We start from the raw sequence: 18,384 nt of genomic DNA on the forward strand, positions 1-18,384 counted from the left end.
CAATGTTTCAACGTCTCTGCAGTGTGATGGCAACATGGGCACTGTCTCCTGGACGGCCGTTGCCAGGGCGGACATGTACCTAGCAACTGCCACAGGTAACGACGGACACACCCACACCTGCAGCTCCAACTCCACTGACTGTTCCTTCACCGACCTGCACTGCTCCGAGACCTACGCTGTCACCGTGGTTACCATCGACAGGGGCTGCCATAGCGACCCCAGCCCTGACGTTGAACTCAGAACAGGTGAGAAGAGAGAGAGCGAGTCAGTCTGATCTGTCTGTTATGAATATCTTGTAGATCTAGAATTAAATTACATCTGTTATATTAAGCAAACCAGACGGCACAAATGTGTTTATAATTTTTTTTGACGGATAGCCAGCGGCACACTCACACACTCAGACATAATTTACATACGAAGCATTTGTGTTTAGTGAGTCTGCCAGATCTGAGGCAGTAGTGATGACCAGGGATTTTTTCTTGATAAGTGCGTGAAGTTAACAATTTTCCTGTCAAAATGTAACGAGTTCTGTTGGGTGTCAGGAAAAATTTATGGAGTAAAAAGTACATAATTTTATTTAGGAATGTAGTGAAGTAAAAGTAAAAGTAGTCAAAAATATAAATAGTAAAGTAAAGTACAGAAACCACAAAAAACTACTTTAGATAATTTTTACTTAAGTACTTTACACCACTTTAAACGCGTGGTTTCCATGTAGTTGATACCATTTAATTGACACCATTGCAGCCATTATTATGAGCCGACCTCCCCTCAGCAGCCTCCACTGGTGTCTGTGTGTGTGTGTGTGTGTGTGTTAATGTGTGTGTGTGTGTGTGTGTGTGTGTGTGTGTGTGTGTGTGTGTGTGTGTGTGTGTGTGTGTGTGTGTGTGTGTGTGTGTGTGTGTGTGTGTGTGTGTGTGTGTGTGTGTGTGTGTGTGTGTGTAAGCGAGAGAGAGAGAGATGGGGAGGGGGAGAGAGAGTGAGAAAAACTCCCACCTCTAACATCCCTACTCTGTCCCCACATCCATAAACACCTCCTCTGATCTCCCATCTCACCCCTTTTATTATATCTCTCTCCCTTCTCTCTGTCTCTCCCTTTCTCTCTCCCTTCTCTCTGTCTCTCCCTTTCTCTCTCTCTCTCTCTCTCTCTCTCTCTCTCTCTCTCTCTCTCTCTCTCTCTCTCTCTCTCTCTCTCTCTCTCTCTCTCTCTCTCCCTCTCACTCTTTCTCTCTCCCTACAGTTTTTTGTCCCCCACCAATGTTTCAACGTCTCTGCAGTGTGATGGCAACATGGGCACTGTCTCCTGACGGCCGTTGCCAGAGCGGACATGTACCTAGCAACTGCCACAGGTAACGACGGACACACCCACACCTGCAGCTCCAACTCCACTGACTGTTCCTTCACCGACCTGCACTGCTCCGAGACCTACGCTGTCACCGTGGTTACCATCGACAGGGGCTGCCATAGCGACCCCCAGCCCTGACGTTGAAGTCAGAACAGGTGAGAAGAGAGAGAGAGTCTTTCTGATCTGTCTGTTATGAATATCTTGTAGATCTAGAACTCAATTACATCCGTTATATTAAGCAAATCAGACGGCACAATTGTGTTTATTATTTTTTTGACGGATAGCCAGGTGCACACTCACACACTCAGACATAATTTACATACGAAGCATTTGTGTTTAGTGAGTCTGCCAGATCAGAGGCAGTAGGGATGACCATGGATGTTCTCTTGATAAGTGCGTGAAGTTAACAATTTTCCTGTCAAAATGTAACGAGTTCTGTTGGGTGTCAGGAAAAATGTATGGAGTAAAAAGTACATAATTTTATTTAGGAATGTAGTGAAGTAAAAGTAAAAGTAGTCCAAAATATTAATAGTAAAGTAGAGTACAGAAACCACAAAAACTACATAAGTAGTACTTTAAATCATTTTTACTTAAGTACTTTACACCACTTTAAACGCGTGGTTTCCATGTAGTTGATACCATTTAATTGACACCATTGCAGCCATTATTATGAGCCGACCTCCCCTCAGCAGCCTCCACTGGTGTCTGTGTGTGTGTGTGTGTGTGTGTTTATGTGTGTGTGTGTGTGTGTGTGTGTGTGTGTGTGTGTGTGTGTGTGTGTGTGTGTGTGTGTGTGTGTGTGTGTGTGTGTGTGTGTGTGTGTGTGTGTGTGTGAGTGTGTGTGTGTGTGTGCGAGAGAGAGAGAGATGGGGAGGGGGGAGAGAGAGTGAGAAAAACTCCCACCTCTAACATCCCTACTCTGTCCCCACATCCATAAACACCTCCTCTGATCTCCCATCTCACCCCTTTTATTATATCTCTCTCCCTTCTCTCTGTCTCTCCCTTTCTCTCTCCCTTCTCTCTGTCTCTCCCTTTCTCTCTCTCTCTCTCTCTCTCTCTCTCTCTCTCTCTCTCTCTCTCTCTCTCTCTCTCTCTCTCTCTCTCTCTCTCTCTCTCTCTCTCTCTCCCTCTCACTCTTTCTCTCTCCCTACAGTTTTTTGTCCCCCCACCAATGTTTCAACGTCTCTGCAGTGTGATGGCAACATGGGCACTGTCTCCTGGACGGCCGTTGCCAGAGCGGACATGTACCTAGCAACTGCCACAGGTAACGACGGACACACCCACACCTGCAGCTCCAACTCCACTGACTGTTCCTTCACCGACCTGCACTGCTCCGAGACCTACGCTGTCACCGTGGTTACCATCGACAGGGGCTGCCATAGCGACCCCAGCCCTGACGTTGAAGTCAGAACAGGTGAGAAGAGAGAGAGAGTCTTTCTGATCTGTCTGTTATGAATATCTTGTAGATCTAGAACTCAATTACATCCGTTATATTAAGCAAATCAGACGGCACAATTGTGTTTATTATTTTTTTGACGGATAGCCAGGTGCACACTCACACACTCAGACATAATTTACATACGAAGCATTTGTGTTTAGTGAGTCTGCCAGATCAGAGGCAGTAGGGATGACCATGGATGTTCTCTTGATAAGTGCGTGAAGTTAACAATTTTCCTGTCAAAATGTAACGAGTTCTGTTGGGTGTCAGGAAAAATGTATGGAGTAAAAAGTACATAATTTTATTTAGGAATGTAGTGAAGTAAAAGTAAAAGTAGTCCAAAATATTAATAGTAAAGTAGAGTACAGAAACCACAAAAAACTACATAAGTAGTACTTTAAATCATTTTTACTTAAGTACTTTACACCACTTTAAACGCGTGGTTTCCATGTAGTTGATACCATTTAATTGACACCATTGCAGCCATTATTATGAGCCGACCTCCCCTCAGCAGCCTCCACTGGTGTCTGTGTGTGTGTGTGTGTGTGTGTGTGTGTGTGTGTGTGTGTGTGTGTGTGTGTGTGTGTGTGTGTGTGAGAGAGAGAGAGATGGGGAGGGGGGAGAGAGAGTGAGAAAAACTCCCACCTCTAACATCCCTACTCTGTCCCCACATTCATAAACACCTCCTCTGATCTCCCATCTCACCCCTTTTATTATATCTCTCTCCCTTCTCTCTGTCTCTCCCTTTCTCTCTCCCTTCTCTCTGTCTCTCCCTTTCTCTCTCTCTCTCTCTCTCTCTCTCTCTCTCTCTCTCTCTCTCTCTCTCTCTCTCTCTCTCTCTCTCTCTCTCTCTCTCCCTCTCACTCTTTCTCTCTCCCTACAGTTTTTTGTCCCCCCACCAATGTTTCAACGTCTCTGCAGTGTGATGGCAACATGGGCACTGTCTCCTGGACGGCCGTTGCCAGGGCGGACATGTACCTAGCAACTGCCACAGGTAACGATGGACACACCCACACCTGCAGCTCCAACTCCACTGACTGTTCCTTCACCGATCTGCACTGCTCCGAGGCCTACGCTGTCACCGTGGTTACCATCGACAGGGGCTGCCATAGCGACCCCAGCCCTGACGTTGAACTCAGAACAGGTGAGAAGAGAGAGAGAGTCTTTCTGATCTGTCTGTTATGAATATCTTGTAGATCTAGAACTCAATTACATCCGTTATATTAAGCAAACCAGACGGCACAATTGTGTTTATAATTTTTTTGACGGATAGCCAGGTGCACACACACACTCAGACATAATTTACATACGAAGCATTTGTGTTTAGTGAGTCTGCCAGATCAGAGGCAGTAGGGATGACCAGGGATGTTCTCTTGATAAGTGCGTGAAGTTAACAATTTTCCTGTCAAAATGTAACGAGTTCTGTTGGGTGTCAGGAAAAATGTATGGAGTAAAAAGTACATAATTTTATTTAGGAATGTAGTGAAGTAAAAGTAAAAGTAGTCAAAAATATAAATAGTAAAGTAAAGTACAGAAACCACAAAAAACTACTTTAGATAATTTTTACTTAAGTACTTTACACCACTTTAAACGCGTGGTTTCCATGTAGTTGATACCATTTAATTGACACCATTGCAGCCATTATTATGAGCCGACCTCCCCTCAGCAGCCTCCACTGGTGTCTGTGTTTGTGTGTGTGTGTGTGTTTATGTGTGTGTGTGTGTGTGTGTGTGTGTGTGTGTGTGTGTGTGTGTGTGTGTGTGTGTGTGTGTGTGTGTGTGTGTGTGTGTGTGTGTGTGTGTGTGTGAGTGTGTGTGTGTGTGTGTAAGCGAGAGAGAGAGAGATGGGGAGGGGGAGAGAGAGTGAGAAAAACTCCCACCTCTAACATCCCTACTCTGTCCCCACATCCATAAACACCTCCTCTGATCTCCCATCTCACCCCTTTTATTATATCTCTCTCCCTTCTCTCTGTCTCTCCCTTTCTCTCTCCCTTCTCTCTGTCTCTCCCTTTCTCTCTCTCTCTCTCTCTCTCTCTCTCTCTCTCTCTCTCTCTCTCTCTCTCTCTCTCTCTCTCTCTCTCTCTCCCTCTCACTCTTTCTCTCTCCCTACAGTTTTTTGTCCCCCCACCAATGTTTCAACATCTCTGCAGTGTGATGGCAACATGGGCACTGTCTCCTGGACGGCCGTTGCCAGGGCGGACATGTACCTAGCAACTGCCACAGGTAACGACGGACACACCCACACCTGCAGCTCCAACTCCACTGACTGTTCCTTCACCGATCTGCACTGCTCCGAGGCCTACGCTGTCACCGTGGTTACCATCGACAGGGGCTGCCATAGCGACCCCAGCCCTGACGTTGAACTCAGAACAGGTGAGAAGAGAGAGAGAGTCTTTCTGATCTGTCTGTTATGAATATCTTGTAGATCTAGAACTCAATTACATCCGTTATATTAAGCAAACCAGACGGCACAATTGTGTTTATTATTTTTTTGACGGATAGCCAGGTGCACACTCACACACTCAGACATAATTTACATACGAAGCATTTGTGTTTAGTGAGTCTGCCAGATCAGAGGCAGTAGGGATGACCAGGGATGTTCTCTTGATAAGTGCGTGAAGTTAACAATTTTCCTGTCAAAATGTAACGAGTTCTGTTGGGTGTCAGGAAAAATGTATGGAGTAAAAAGTACATAATTTTATTTAGGAATGTAGTGAAGTAAAAGTAAAAGTAGTCCAAAATATTAATCGTAAAGTAAAGTACAGAAACCACAAAAAACTACGTAAGTAGTACTTTAAATCATTTTTACTTAAGTACTTTACACCACTTTAAACGCGTGGTTTCCATGTAGTTGATACCATTTAATTGACACCATTGCAGCCATTATTATGAGCCGACCTCCATAAACACCTCCTCTGATCTCCCATCTCACCCCTTATATTATATCTCTCTCCCTTCTCTCTGTCTCTCCCTTTCTCTCTCCCTTCTCTCTGTCGCTCCCTTTCTCTCTCTCTCTCTCTCTCTCTCTCTCTCTCTCCCTCTCTCTCTCTCTCTCTCTTTCTCTCTCCCTACAGGTTTTTGTCCCCCCACCAATGTTTCAACGTCTCTGCAGTGTGATGGCAACATGGGCACTGTCTCCTGGACGGCCGTTGCCAGGGCGGACATGTACTTAGCAACCGCCACAGGTAAAGACGGACACACCCACACCTGCATCTCCAACTCCACCGACTGTTCCTTCACCGACCTGCACTGCTCCGAGACCTACGCTGTCAACGTGGTTACCATCGACAGGGGCTGCCATAGCGACCCCAGCCCTGACGTTGAACTCAGAACAGGTGAGAAGAGAGAGAGAGTCTGTCTGATCTGTCTGTTATGAATATCTTGTAGATGTAGAACTCAATTACATCCTTCATAATCTCTCATGGGCAGGCGCACCTAACATAGAACGGTGTAGTATCGCCTGTCAACAGACTGTTGGATGTGACTATTAACGAGGGACTTTGTTCCACTGCGCAGATTTTTTCGCCACTGATCATTTGGACAAATCACGATTTCGCAAGTGTTCACATCTTTCGAATTTCAGAAGTGGAGGGGACATTTGGCCAATGCTTTGGCTGAGAATTTCCATTTAGGGGGGGTGGAGACTTCGATAGTCTGGTTAGTATATCTTCTCATACATCTCTCCCCAGAACCTAATGGAGGACCTGACGCAATTACGCAAGATTTTAGTTCTGGGTGTCCGAGATTCCATTCTTCATTACATTCCCACTTGTTGGACTTGAGTTAGCAACTGTATACTCTAGTACTTCTGTTGTCTCTGGACTCCTCAGCCCTGTGTCCACCCATCCAGCTGGAGGGCATAGTGTCCTGTTCTACCAACATCCTGTCCCTGACCTGGGATGCCAGCCCAGTGTACGGGGCCAAATACACCTTACACTCCCAGAAGATAGGGGGCGCTAACACCACCACCTCATACCCCACCTCTGACACCTCCCTCTTCATCACCGGCCTGCAGTGCGGGGAACACTACGCATTCCAGGTCGTCACTAGCGATGGGAACTGCAACAGCAGTCTTAGCCGGCCACTGGAGATGGATACAGGTAGGCAGAGCCTCACTGCTGGTTCAATAACTAATTATAGCCTAATATGGTCAATTTGTTTAGCTCCTGCTTGGGTGAAACATAGCGGCCATTCTGTGCCAAAATGCTCACCACCCATTGGCTGACATCTCATCACATGACCTCTGTCTCTCTTCCCCCTCAGCTCCATGCCAGCCAACCCACCTGGCAGCGCGTGTGGACTGTGGAACCAACCGAGGCAAGATCTCTTGGTTCGAAAGCCTCGGCGCCTCTTACTACATCGCCGAGGTGACGGGCGGCCATGGGCACGTGGCTTCTTGTACCTCCAATGATACTTCCTGTGCGGTGAAACTGCACTGCGGGCAGACGTACTCGGCTATACTGGTCGCCTCCACTGACTCCTGCAACAGTACTCTGCACGCCGCCATTGAATTTGACTCAGGTAAGACACAAACACATAAATTCCCCCAAACACACTACACTCTTTACACAATCAGTCCATTATTGTGCTCTCAAAACCCAACATGTCACATATTTCACTCTCCTCTCTCTTCCCTCACCCAGCCCCCTGTCTGCCTGAGAACGTGGTGGCAGAGCTGAACTGTAACTCCAACGTGTTAGCGGTGCAGTGGCAGCAGACCCCTGGAGATGGAGACGACACCTACACAGCCCTGGTCATCGGCAGTGACGGCTACCAGGCCTCCTGTAACTCCACCTCTAACTCCTGCAGCATCTTCAATCTGCAGTGTGGCCAGACCTACGAGGTGGCTGTCACCTCCTCCTCCATCAACTGTTCCATCATCGCTGGATCAGACTACCAGGTTCAGTCGGGTAGGTGGGCTATAGTTCTGCCAAATGAGGTGTCTGTTCCAATATCCACACTTAGAATGCCCAATACATGGCTTCATTATAAAAAGCTAGTGTCACGATTCTCTAAAGCAGAACCCAGAAGCAGACCAGGACAAGGTGAGTTGAATGAAGGGTGAGTATTTATTTAAAGACTTAAATGTGGAAGCAGGAGAATCCAGGTGACGGAGCTGGCAGTCGAGGTGAGTTGGGCAGATCCAATGATGTCTCTGAAGCCACAGACGACCAGGCAGCGGTGGAGTGAATGTTCCGGGAGAGTAACTGTAGACAGAGGAAACGAAGGTGAGTTCACAACAAGCAAAAAGTAACAGAACAGCAAAACTAACTTTAGTAATCTGAGGCTGATACGCAGGCACAACATACTGTTCATGGCTAACGATCCGGCAGGGAATGGATGTCAGGTCAGAGCTTATGAAGTGGAGAGGTGATGATCAGAACCAGGTGTGCAGATAGCTGATGAGATGCAGGTGCGGGTAATGGAGAGATCTCGCGCCTTGCTTCGTCGCCTGGCAACCAGACAGGGTGCGTTCAGGAAACTCAGGAAAAAACAACTCCAGGACAAAAACAGGCCACTCAGACAGAAACCGACTCAGGAAGCGGGATTCATGACAGCTAGTGTGAATAGGGAAGTGAGATCCATCTGTTTCAGTTTTCAAATGAAATTACTAGGGCCCTGACCCACGTGACCTGACCAGGAAGAACTGGGCATTAGTTATTGTCAATTAACACCTCTCTCCCCCTATCCCTCTCCCCTCTCCAGCCCCCTGTAAGCCCCAGAATACCACGGTGGACCTGGAGTGCAGCGCCAACGTCGCCACAGTGATCTGGGACCTGACCAGCACAGCTCAGAACTACACGGTGACGGCGACGGACGTGTCAGGCACCAACACCAGCTGCAGCACCAACGAGACCAGCTGCTCCTTCTCTGAGCTGAGTTGTGGCGAGATGTACACCTTCAGCGTCGTGGGCCACACCAACGTGTGTATGAGCGAGGTCAGCTCTCCCATGCAGATGCTCACAGGTACTGGTGCACCTACAGTTCTCTTACATTTGATAAATAGGAAATGTTTGATAAATATTTAAATTTTCACTCTAGTTTATTTTGCATTTATACAATATAATGTATTGCCCCAGGCCACACAATATAACTTTTTGATGTTATTTAAAAGCCATTATCAGGAGAAAAATATGGCATACCACCAAGCTGCTTAGATAAAGCTCTAAACCCCTCTCTCTGTCCCTCCATCTCTCTCTCTCTTTCTCTCTCTGTCCCTCTATCTCTCTCTCTCTCTGTCCCTCCATCTCTCTCTCTGTCCCTCCATATCTCTCTCTGTCCCTCTATCTCTCTCTCTCTGTCCCTCCATCTCTCTCTCTGTCCCTCCATATCTCTCTCTGTCCCTCCATCTCTCTCTCTGTCCCTCCATCTCTCTCTCTGTCCCTCCATATCTCTCTCTGTCCCTCCATCTCTCTCTCTCTTTCTCTCTCTGTCCCTCCATCCCTCTTTCTGTCCCTCCATCCCTCTTTCTGTCCCTCCATCCCTCTCTCTGTCCCTCCATCTCTCTCTCTCCCTTCCTCCATCTCTCTCTCTCTCTTGCTCCCTCCATCTCTCTCTCTCCCTCCATCCATTTCTCTCTGTCCCTCCATCCATCTCTCTCTCTCCCTCCATCCCTCTCTCTCTCCCCCTCCATCCCTCTCTCTCTCCTTCCATCCCTCTCTCTCTCTCTCCCTCCATCCCTCTCTCTCTCCCTCATCCCTCTCTCTCTCCCTCTATCCCTCTCTCTCTGTCCCTCCATCCCTTTCTCTCTCCAGCTCCTTGCGTGCCCACTAACATTGCCTCCAGTCTAGACTGTGGTACAGGGTTGGCCCTCATCACTTGGAACAGTGCCGTGGGAGCTACAGCCTACACCGTGCAGGCGGAGGGTAACCATGGTCACAACTCCTCCTGCAGCGACACAGGCACACAATGTTCCCTTAAAAACCTGGTATGCGGGCAGGAATACTCTGTCGTTGTTGTAGCAATGCACACCGGTTGTCCTGGTCCAGGCAGTCAGGCTGTAACGTTCACTACAGGTAAATACAGCGTAGTTTAACACTCCATATTTTCTACCTCTACTATTAAACTTTCTGACACTCTTTTATTCACTTGTTCATGACCTTTTATATAACTTTTTCCCCCTTCAGCTCCCTGCCCTCCTCAATCTGTGGAAACCCAACTGGACTGCCTGTCTGGAAGGTTGAATGTTGCCTGGCAACCGAGCGTCGGGGCGACCCGCTACCACGCCACGGTGCAAGAAGGAAGTAACGTCATGATGTGCGACACCAATACAACTTCCTGTGTCGTCCCCAATCTGAGCTGTGGAAACGCCTACAACATTACCGTGGTAGCACAGGGCCAATCCTGCAACAGCTCCCACAGCGCAGCCAATGAGATTTCAACAGGTAAGAAAACAGGAAAACGTTGTTTAATTGATGACCATTACTTAATGGTTGACCTACTGTATGTTAGTTGTGACTGTGCCCCCCTCTCTCACTCTGCTCCCCAGCACCCTGCCCCCCCACCTCCCTCTCAGCCACCGTGGACTGCTCCACCAACATCGCTATGGTCACCTGGGACTCCCAGAATGCACTGGGGGTGGCGTACAGAGCCCAGGCATTGGACGTGCAGCGTAGTTCAGTAGACTGTAACACCACAGACTCTAACTGTGCTCTGACTAGGCTGCAGTGTGGCAGTGAGTACAACGTCACTGTCACAGCCTCAAAGGACAACTGCTGGAGCATCCCAAGCCTGACGTTTACCTTCACTACAGGTCAGTGACACATCAATGGGACAGATATTATCTATTGAGCAAATCTCCAAAAATATATTACATTGGGAAGTTGGTGGCACCTTATTTGGGAAGGACAGGCTCTTGGTAACGGCTGGAGCGGAATTAGTGTTTTGGTATCAAATACATCAAACACGTGGTTTCCATGTATTTGATGCCATTCCATTTGCTCCATTCCAGCCATTACTATGAGCCGTCCTCCCCTCAGCAGCCTCCTGTGATTGAACACTATATAAGGTTTGTAAGATAAGATAGTACTTTATTAATCCCCCAAAAGGGAAATGTAATGAACAAAGTACTAACTTATCTTATCTTACGAGGTTGTATAAAGGTTGCTATGAGGTTATAACACTGTTTTTCACCTGTCCCCTCCCTCAGCGCCCTGTGTGCCCCTCCTCTCTGATGTCCAGCTGCTTTGCTCCTCTGACTCCGCCTCTATCACCTGGGCAACGGCTGCAGGGGCGGAGCTGTATGAAGTCACAGCGGAGGACGGCCAGGGCGGGAGCCTGCAGTGTAACTCCAGTGATGTCACTTCCTGCCAGGTGTCCAGCCTGCAGTGTGGACAGCAATATGTTTTCAGTGTGACCGCCTTGGACAGGCTGTGTGCGAGCGCTCCCAGCGCTATGATACAGTCAATGACAGGTACAACTGTGTGTGTGTGTGTGTGTGTGTGTGTGTGTGTGTGTGTGTGTGTGTGTGTGTGTGTGTGTGTGTGTGTGTGTGTGTGTGTGTGGGTGTCTATGTACAAGTGTGTGTGTGAGTCTCTCTGCTTGTGCCCATTCAGGACCCATGCTTTAGTACACACAGGTCACACATCCTATTCTGAGGCCAGTCTAGCCAAGTGAAAACATTTGAAACTCATAACCCAGTTTGGGTCCTGGCTAACATGCTAACATGTCCCCGTGTTCCCCCCTGCAGCCCCTTGTCCTCCCCAGAATATCCACACCTCAGTGGGCTGTGAGAACCGCACCGCCTGCATTAGCTGGACCCACAGCCAGGGGGCGCTGTCTTATACAGCTAGACTACACACGGCTGGTGGTGAGGCAGCTTCCTGCTCCTCCAACACCACCGGCTGTGACATCACCTCCCTTCCCTGCGGAGAGACGTACACAGTGACAGTGGCTGCAGAGGGACATACCTGCAACAGCTCCCAAAGCTCGGAATCCCCTATCAAGACAGGTGTGTTACTAAGGCAACCAAGCAAACCGTGACCCTAACCAAACCTATATGTACAGTAAATCATACCAACACCAGCTACTAATCACAGGGCTGCTAGACATATTTATTCACCAAGTGGTTATTAAAGGGATGGTCAACCGGGTAGAAGCATTAGGAGATATATGCCTCCATCACAGATCCATCTAATTCCATGTAATTCTGATGTTCCCTCCAAGCTCCATGTGTGCCCTCTGCTCCCATGGCCAACTTGAGCTGCAGCACCAACATGGCCGCCATGACCTGGAACAGCAGCCTGGGAGCCGACCTTTACTCTGTAGAAGCCAATAGTAGTGCAGGTCACTCTGCCAACTGCCAATCAGCAGGCCTGAGTTGTGAACTGACGTCCTTACAGTGTGGCCAGACATACACGGTCACAGTGACAGCTCAGGACAGCACCTGCACCAGCGCTAGCAGCCAGTCAGCGGAAGTCAAGACAGGTGTGTTGTTGTGAATAGACATTTAATGACATGTAATGCAGAAAGGCTACCCGCAGACTGAATCATGTTATCACATTGTCTTTTAAAATGACCATGGCCATGGTTTTAAAGTTGTGTAACGCTCACAGTCATTCTATTGTACATTATGTCATCTCAATCTCCTTTCCAGTTCCCTGCATGCCCACGGGTGTCAAGACCGATTCTGACTGCCTGTCCAATGCTGTGACCGCTTCCTGGTTTGCGAGTGACGGTTCAGAGTACTATATCGCCACGTTGGAGGATGGTAACGGCATGTCTACCACGTGTAAGTCGGTGGGGACGCAGTGTACCGTCGCGGGGCTCCAGTGTGGACAGGTCTACCATGTGACTGTAGCTGGGTCAGACGACAAGTGCACCAGCCCACAGAGCGTTGACACCCATACACACTCAGGTAGGAACCACACACACACACACACGAACAGACATGCACACACATACAAACACACACACACACACAGGAGCATCCAGTAACGTTTCTCTCCACCAATCCCACAGTGCCTTGCCTGCCCAGCTCCCTCCAGGCCATCATGGACTGCGAGGCGGTCTCCGCCACCGTATCCTGGCAACCCAGCGCCGGCACCTTGTCCTACGTCACCATGGTAATGGCCGGGTCAGGCCACAACGCTAGCTGTGCCACTAAGCACACCAACTGTGAGATGAGTGTTCTGGAATGTGGGGAGGACTACACTGTGACTGTGAGGGCTCTGGGAGAGAGCTGCAGTAGTGTGGCACAGATGGCAGGACACCTCACCACAGGTGAGAGGGAGGGAGGGAGGGAGGGAGGGAGGGAGGGGGAGAGGGAGAGGACACCTGTAATACCCCTGTTAATGCACCTATGTAATAAACTTATAATAACCCCTATGTAATAACCTTGTAATAACCCCTGTGTAATAACCTTGCAATAACCCCTATGTAACACCCCTCTACATACTGTAATCACATCTATATAACAACAAGTAACCCCTCTCTCCCCCGCTCCCCCTCTCTCCCTCTCTCCCCCTCTCTCCCTCCCTCTCCCTCTCTCCCCCAGAGCCCTGTGTGCCCATGCATCTCAGTGTGTCCTACAGCCTGTCCATCGCTCAGCTGTTCTGGGACACTGCTAAAGGTGCCACCTCCTACTCTGCCCAGGCCATCACTGACCAGGGCCTGACGGTCAGCTGTCACACCAACGACACCAACTGTGCCCTGCCCGCCATGGCCTGCGGTCAGCTGTACAATGTCACTGTCTCTGCTAGCAACAGCGCCTGTAACAACAGTGTCACCTCCAAGCCCTACACCATGATGACAGGTCAGTCATGTGAGCAGGATGTACAGTGCCTTGCAAAAGTATTCATCCCCCTTGGCGTTTTTCCTATTTTGTTGCATTACAACCTGTAATTTAAATTTATTTTTATTTGGATGTCATGTAATGGACATACACAAAATAGTCCAAATTGGTGAAGTGAAATGAAAAAAATTACTTGTTTCAAAAAATTCTAAATAATAAATAACAGAAAAGTGGTGCGTGCATATGTATTCACCCCTTTACTATGAAGCCCCTAAATAAGATCTGGTGCAACCAATTACCTTCAGAAGTCACATAATTAGTTAAATAAAGTCCACCTATGTGCAATCTAAGTGTCACATGATCTGTCACATGAAAGGCCCCAGAGTCTGCAACACCACTAAGCAAGGGGCACCACCAAGCAAGCAGCACCATGAAGACCAAGGAGCTCTCCAAACAGGTCAGGGATAAAGTTGTGGAGAAGTACAGATCAGGGTTTGGTTATAAAAAAATATCCAAAACTTTGAACATCCCATTGAGCACCATTAAATCCATTATTAAAAAATGGAAAGAATATGGCACCACAACAAACCTGCCAAGAGAGGGCTGCCCACCAAAACTCACGGACCAGGCAAGGAGGGCATTAATCAGAGAGGCAACAAAGAGACCATCAAAAAAAAATTATATATATATACACTGCTCAAAGAAATAAAGGGAACACTAAAATAACACATCCTAGATCTGAATGAATGAAATAATCTTATTAAATACTTTTTTCTTTACATAGTTGAATGTGATGACAACAAAATCACACAAAAATGATCAATGGAAATCAAATGTATCAACCCATGGAGGTCTGGATTTGGAGTCACCCTCAAAATTAAAGTGGAAAACCACGCTACAGGCTAATCCAACTTTGATGTAATGTCCTTAAAACAAGTCAAAATGAGGCTCAGTAGTGTGTGTGGCCTCCACGTGCCTGTATGACCTCCCTACAACGCCTGGGCATGCTCCTGATGAGGTGGCGGATGATCTCCTGAGGGGTCTCCTCCCATACCTGGACTAAAGCATCCGCCAACTCCTGGACAGTCTGTGGTGCAACGTGGCGTTGGTGGATGGAGCGAGACATGATGTCCCAGATGTGCTCAATTGGATTCAGGTCTGGGGAACGGGCGGGCCAGTCCATAGCATCAATGCCTTCCTCTTGCAGGAACTGCTGACACACTCCAGCCACATGAGGTCTAGCATTGTCTTGCATTAGGAGGAACCCAGGGCCAACCGCACCAGCATATGGTCTCACAAGGGGTCTGAGGATCTCATCTCAGTACCTAATTGCAGTCAGGCTACCTCTGGCGAGCACATGGAGGGCTGTGCGGCCCCCCAAAGAAATGCCACCCCACACCATGACTGACCCACCTCCAAACCGGTCATGCTGGAGGATGTTGCAGGCAGCAGAACGTTCTCCACGGCGTCTCCAGACTCTGTCACGTCTGTCACGTGCTCAGTGTGAACCTGCTTTCATCTGTGAAGAGCACAGGGCGCCAGTGGCGAATTTGCCTATCTTGGTGTTCTCTGGCAAATGCCAAACGTCCTGCACGGTGTTGGGCTGTAAGCACAACCCCCACCTGTGGACGTCGGGCCCTCATACCACCCTCATGGAGTCTGTTTCTGACCGTTTGAGCAGACACATGCACATGTATGGCCTGCTTGAGGTCATTTTGCAGGGCTCTGGCAGTGCTCCTCCTGCTCCTCCTTGCACAAAGGCGGAGGTAGCAGTCCTGCTGCTGGGTTGTTGCCCTCCTACGGCCTCCTCCACATCTCCTGATGTACTGGCCTGTCTCCTGGTAGCGCTTCCATGCTCTGGACACTACGCTGACAGACACAGCAAGCCTTCTTGCCACAGCTCGCATTGATGTGCCATCCTGGATGAGCTGCACTACCTGAGCCACTTGTATGGATTGTAGACTCCGTCTCATGCTACCACTAGAGTGAAAGCACCGCCAGCATTCAAAAGTGACCAAAACTGAGAACTGAGAAGTGGTCTGTGGTCAACACCTGCAAAACCAGTCTTTTTATTGGGGGTGTCTTGCTAATTGCCTATAATTTCCACCTGTTGTCTATTCCATTTGCACAACAGCATGTGAAATGTATTGTCAATCAGTGTTGCTTCCTAAGTGGACAGTTTGATTTCACAGAAGTGTGATTGACTTGGAGTTACATTGTGTTGTTTAAGTGTTCCCTTAATTTTTTTGAGCAGTGTATATATATATTGTAAAGTGGTTGTCCCACTGGCTATCATAAGGTGAATGCACCAATTTATAATTAAATAATTGAATAATTATGCACGCTCAAGTTTTCTGTTTTTTTGTATTATTTCTTGTTAGTTTCACAATAAAACATATTTTGCATCTTCAAAGTGGTAGGCATGTTGTGTAAATCAAATGATACAAATCCCCAAAAAATCCATTTTAATTCCAAGTTGTAAGGCAACAAAATAGGACAAATACCAAGAGGGGTGATTACTTTCGCAAGGAACTGTAGGTTGGTATTGGCTAGAGAGGGGATGGGAGGGGTTAGTGGGGTGGTTTAAAAAGCAGCTATAATTTGGAATAAGTTAAATAAAAGTACCAGAAGAAGATATTGAGATAGCCCATTACATTTTACACACTCTCTGCTTCACATATGTGTGTTTCTCTTGTGCGTGTGTTTCTCGTGTGTGTGTGTGTGTGTGTGTGTGTGTGTTTCAGAGCCCTGTACGCCCACCAACGTGCAGGCCAGTATGGACTGCAACACTCTGACAGGTTCCGTCTCCTGGGAAGCGAGTGACATTGCCGTGGGTTACGCCGTTGTCCTGGAAGGCCAGGATGGCCACTCCACCAACTGTCTCACCACGGCAACCAGCTGTGACATGGGAGGGCTGAAGTGCGGCACGGTGTACTACGTTTATGTCAGAGCCCTGGGAGTTCAGTTTAACAGTTCAGTCTCCTCTGGAGTTGGTCTTTCACCAGGTGAGCACAACATAACACAATACATCTCTACTGACCCATTTGCACATTTCTTTTTTTGCTGCCACATCACCAGCCTGACAGACTGGGAGCCACACAGGGTCAGCCTCAGAGCAGGGCCCCTGGAGCAGATTTGTCACTTCCCCCTAAAGCTTTTGTCTGAGAAAAGCTTGCAATGCTTACAACTACCCCAGTCCCATCTCATGCCTCTGTTTTCAATAATAGGCCTCTGTCTATGTGACTCCCTATTAACCCTCTGTCCCCTGTTCCCCCATCCCCAGCCCCATGTCTACCCAGCAGTGTGCAGGCCCAGGTGGACTGTGGGAGCGATGGCGCCGCCCTGCTGTCCTGGAGCTACACTGACGGAGCCAACAACTACACCCTGTCTGCCATGGGGGTGGGGGGCGATGCGGCCTCCTGCACTACCGAGCAGAACCAGTGTAATGTCACGGGTCTATCCTGCGGAGGGCGGTATAACATCACACTCACCGCCACCAACCAGGAGTGTCAGATCACTGTCCCCATCAACGCCAGCTTCGACACACGTAAGTGGATGTCTGGACAGGTCGCTTTTTATATAGGAATTTTCATTATACTAGACCTTTGTGTGTTCGCAGATGTGAATGAACTGGATAGGTGTAAGCAATGTTACAGAGTACAGACGCTCTCCGACCTCCATTGAAAAGTAGGGAGGAACGACCACCATATTGCTTACATCTTTCTTGTTTATTTCCAGAACTGATTAGCTGACCTCTTCTATACCCTTCCTCCCATGTGTAACCCCTCAGAATCTCTAACCTCTAACACTTGACCCCCCAGGTCCGTGCTCCCCCCAGCATGTTGCTGTAGACCTGACGTGTGGCACCCAGATAGCCGACCTGTCCTGGGAGGAGAGGTCAGAGGTGGAGCTGTATGAGTCTATCGCCACCAGGTGGTCAGATGGGGCAGTGCAGCACTGTAACTCCACTGGCTCTACCTGTCAGTTCACTGACCTGGCCTGTGGAGCAACCTACAGCTTCACTGTGACCGCACGTAGCAACGGCTGTCACAGCCCGCCCAGCAACACTGTTCAGATCAACACAGGTACTAGCCTATAGCAGCCAGTTGCACAGTTGACTTAATTGGCTTCATATTATTAAACCTTTTCAATGATCGATTCTGCCACTGTTGTGGTCCTCTGTAGCTCAGCTGGTAGAGCACGGCGCTTGTAACGCCAAGGTAGTGGGTTCGGTCCCCAGGACCACCCATACACAAAAATGTATGCACGCATGACTGTAAGTCGCTTTGGATAAAAGCGTCTGCTAAATGGCATATTATTATTATTATTATTATTGAATGATTTCACATTACTCTGACATTACTCTCTCCCCCATCTCTCTCTCTCTCCCCCATCTCGCTCTCTCTCCCCCATCTCTCTCTCCCCCATCTCTCTCTCTCGCCCCATCTCTCTCTCCCCATCTCTCTCTCTCCCCATCTCTCTCTCTCTCCCCCATCTCTCTCTCCCCCATCTCTCTCTCTCCACCATCTCTCTCTCTCTCTCCCCATCTCTCGCTCTCCACTATCTCTCTCTCTACCATCTCTCTCTACCATCTCTCTCTATCATCTCTCTCTCCCTCTCACTCTCTCATCTCTCTCTCTCTCCCCCAACTCTCTCTCTCCCCCAACTCTCTCTCTCCCCCATCTCTCTCTCTCCCCATCTCTCTCTCTCCCCATCTCTCTCTCTCTCCATCTCTCTCTCTCCCCCATCGCTCTCTCTCTCTCCCCTATCTCTCTCTCTCCACCATCTCTCTCTCTCTCCCCATCTCTCTTTATCTCTCTCTCCCCATCTCTCTCTCTCTCCCCCATCTCTCTCTCTTCCCCATCTCTCTCTC

General features: G+C 48.5%; 1 protein-coding gene across 1 annotated transcript in view; it reads left to right on the forward strand.

Annotated features, from left to right (window-relative positions):
* Positions 1–18,384, forward strand: part of LOC121534475 — a 35,273-nt gene that overhangs the window by 4,709 nt on the left and 12,180 nt on the right. Inside the window, exons 5-26 of the mRNA XM_045206063.1 lie at positions 1–245; positions 1,453–1,497; positions 2,496–2,756; positions 3,664–3,924; positions 4,892–5,152; positions 5,854–6,114; positions 6,610–6,879; positions 7,043–7,300; positions 7,423–7,689; positions 8,486–8,746; positions 9,535–9,795; positions 9,907–10,164; positions 10,269–10,532; positions 10,929–11,192; positions 11,469–11,729; positions 11,945–12,205; positions 12,375–12,635; positions 12,740–13,000; positions 13,275–13,532; positions 16,256–16,516; positions 16,795–17,058; positions 17,333–17,596. The exon at positions 1–245 is cut by the window's left edge and continues 16 nt beyond it. Coding sequence (XP_045061998.1) covers positions 1–245; positions 1,453–1,497; positions 2,496–2,756; positions 3,664–3,924; positions 4,892–5,152; positions 5,854–6,114; positions 6,610–6,879; positions 7,043–7,300; positions 7,423–7,689; positions 8,486–8,746; positions 9,535–9,795; positions 9,907–10,164; positions 10,269–10,532; positions 10,929–11,192; positions 11,469–11,729; positions 11,945–12,205; positions 12,375–12,635; positions 12,740–13,000; positions 13,275–13,532; positions 16,256–16,516; positions 16,795–17,058; positions 17,333–17,596 — 5,528 coding nt within the window. The remainder of the gene's footprint in view (positions 246–1,452; positions 1,498–2,495; positions 2,757–3,663; positions 3,925–4,891; positions 5,153–5,853; positions 6,115–6,609; positions 6,880–7,042; positions 7,301–7,422; positions 7,690–8,485; positions 8,747–9,534; positions 9,796–9,906; positions 10,165–10,268; positions 10,533–10,928; positions 11,193–11,468; positions 11,730–11,944; positions 12,206–12,374; positions 12,636–12,739; positions 13,001–13,274; positions 13,533–16,255; positions 16,517–16,794; positions 17,059–17,332; positions 17,597–18,384) is intronic.

The sequence above is a fragment of the Coregonus clupeaformis genome, chromosome 21, assembly GCF_020615455.1.
Source record: "Coregonus clupeaformis isolate EN_2021a chromosome 21, ASM2061545v1, whole genome shotgun sequence".
In the NCBI taxonomy this organism is placed as follows: domain Eukaryota; kingdom Metazoa; phylum Chordata; class Actinopteri; order Salmoniformes; family Salmonidae; genus Coregonus; species Coregonus clupeaformis.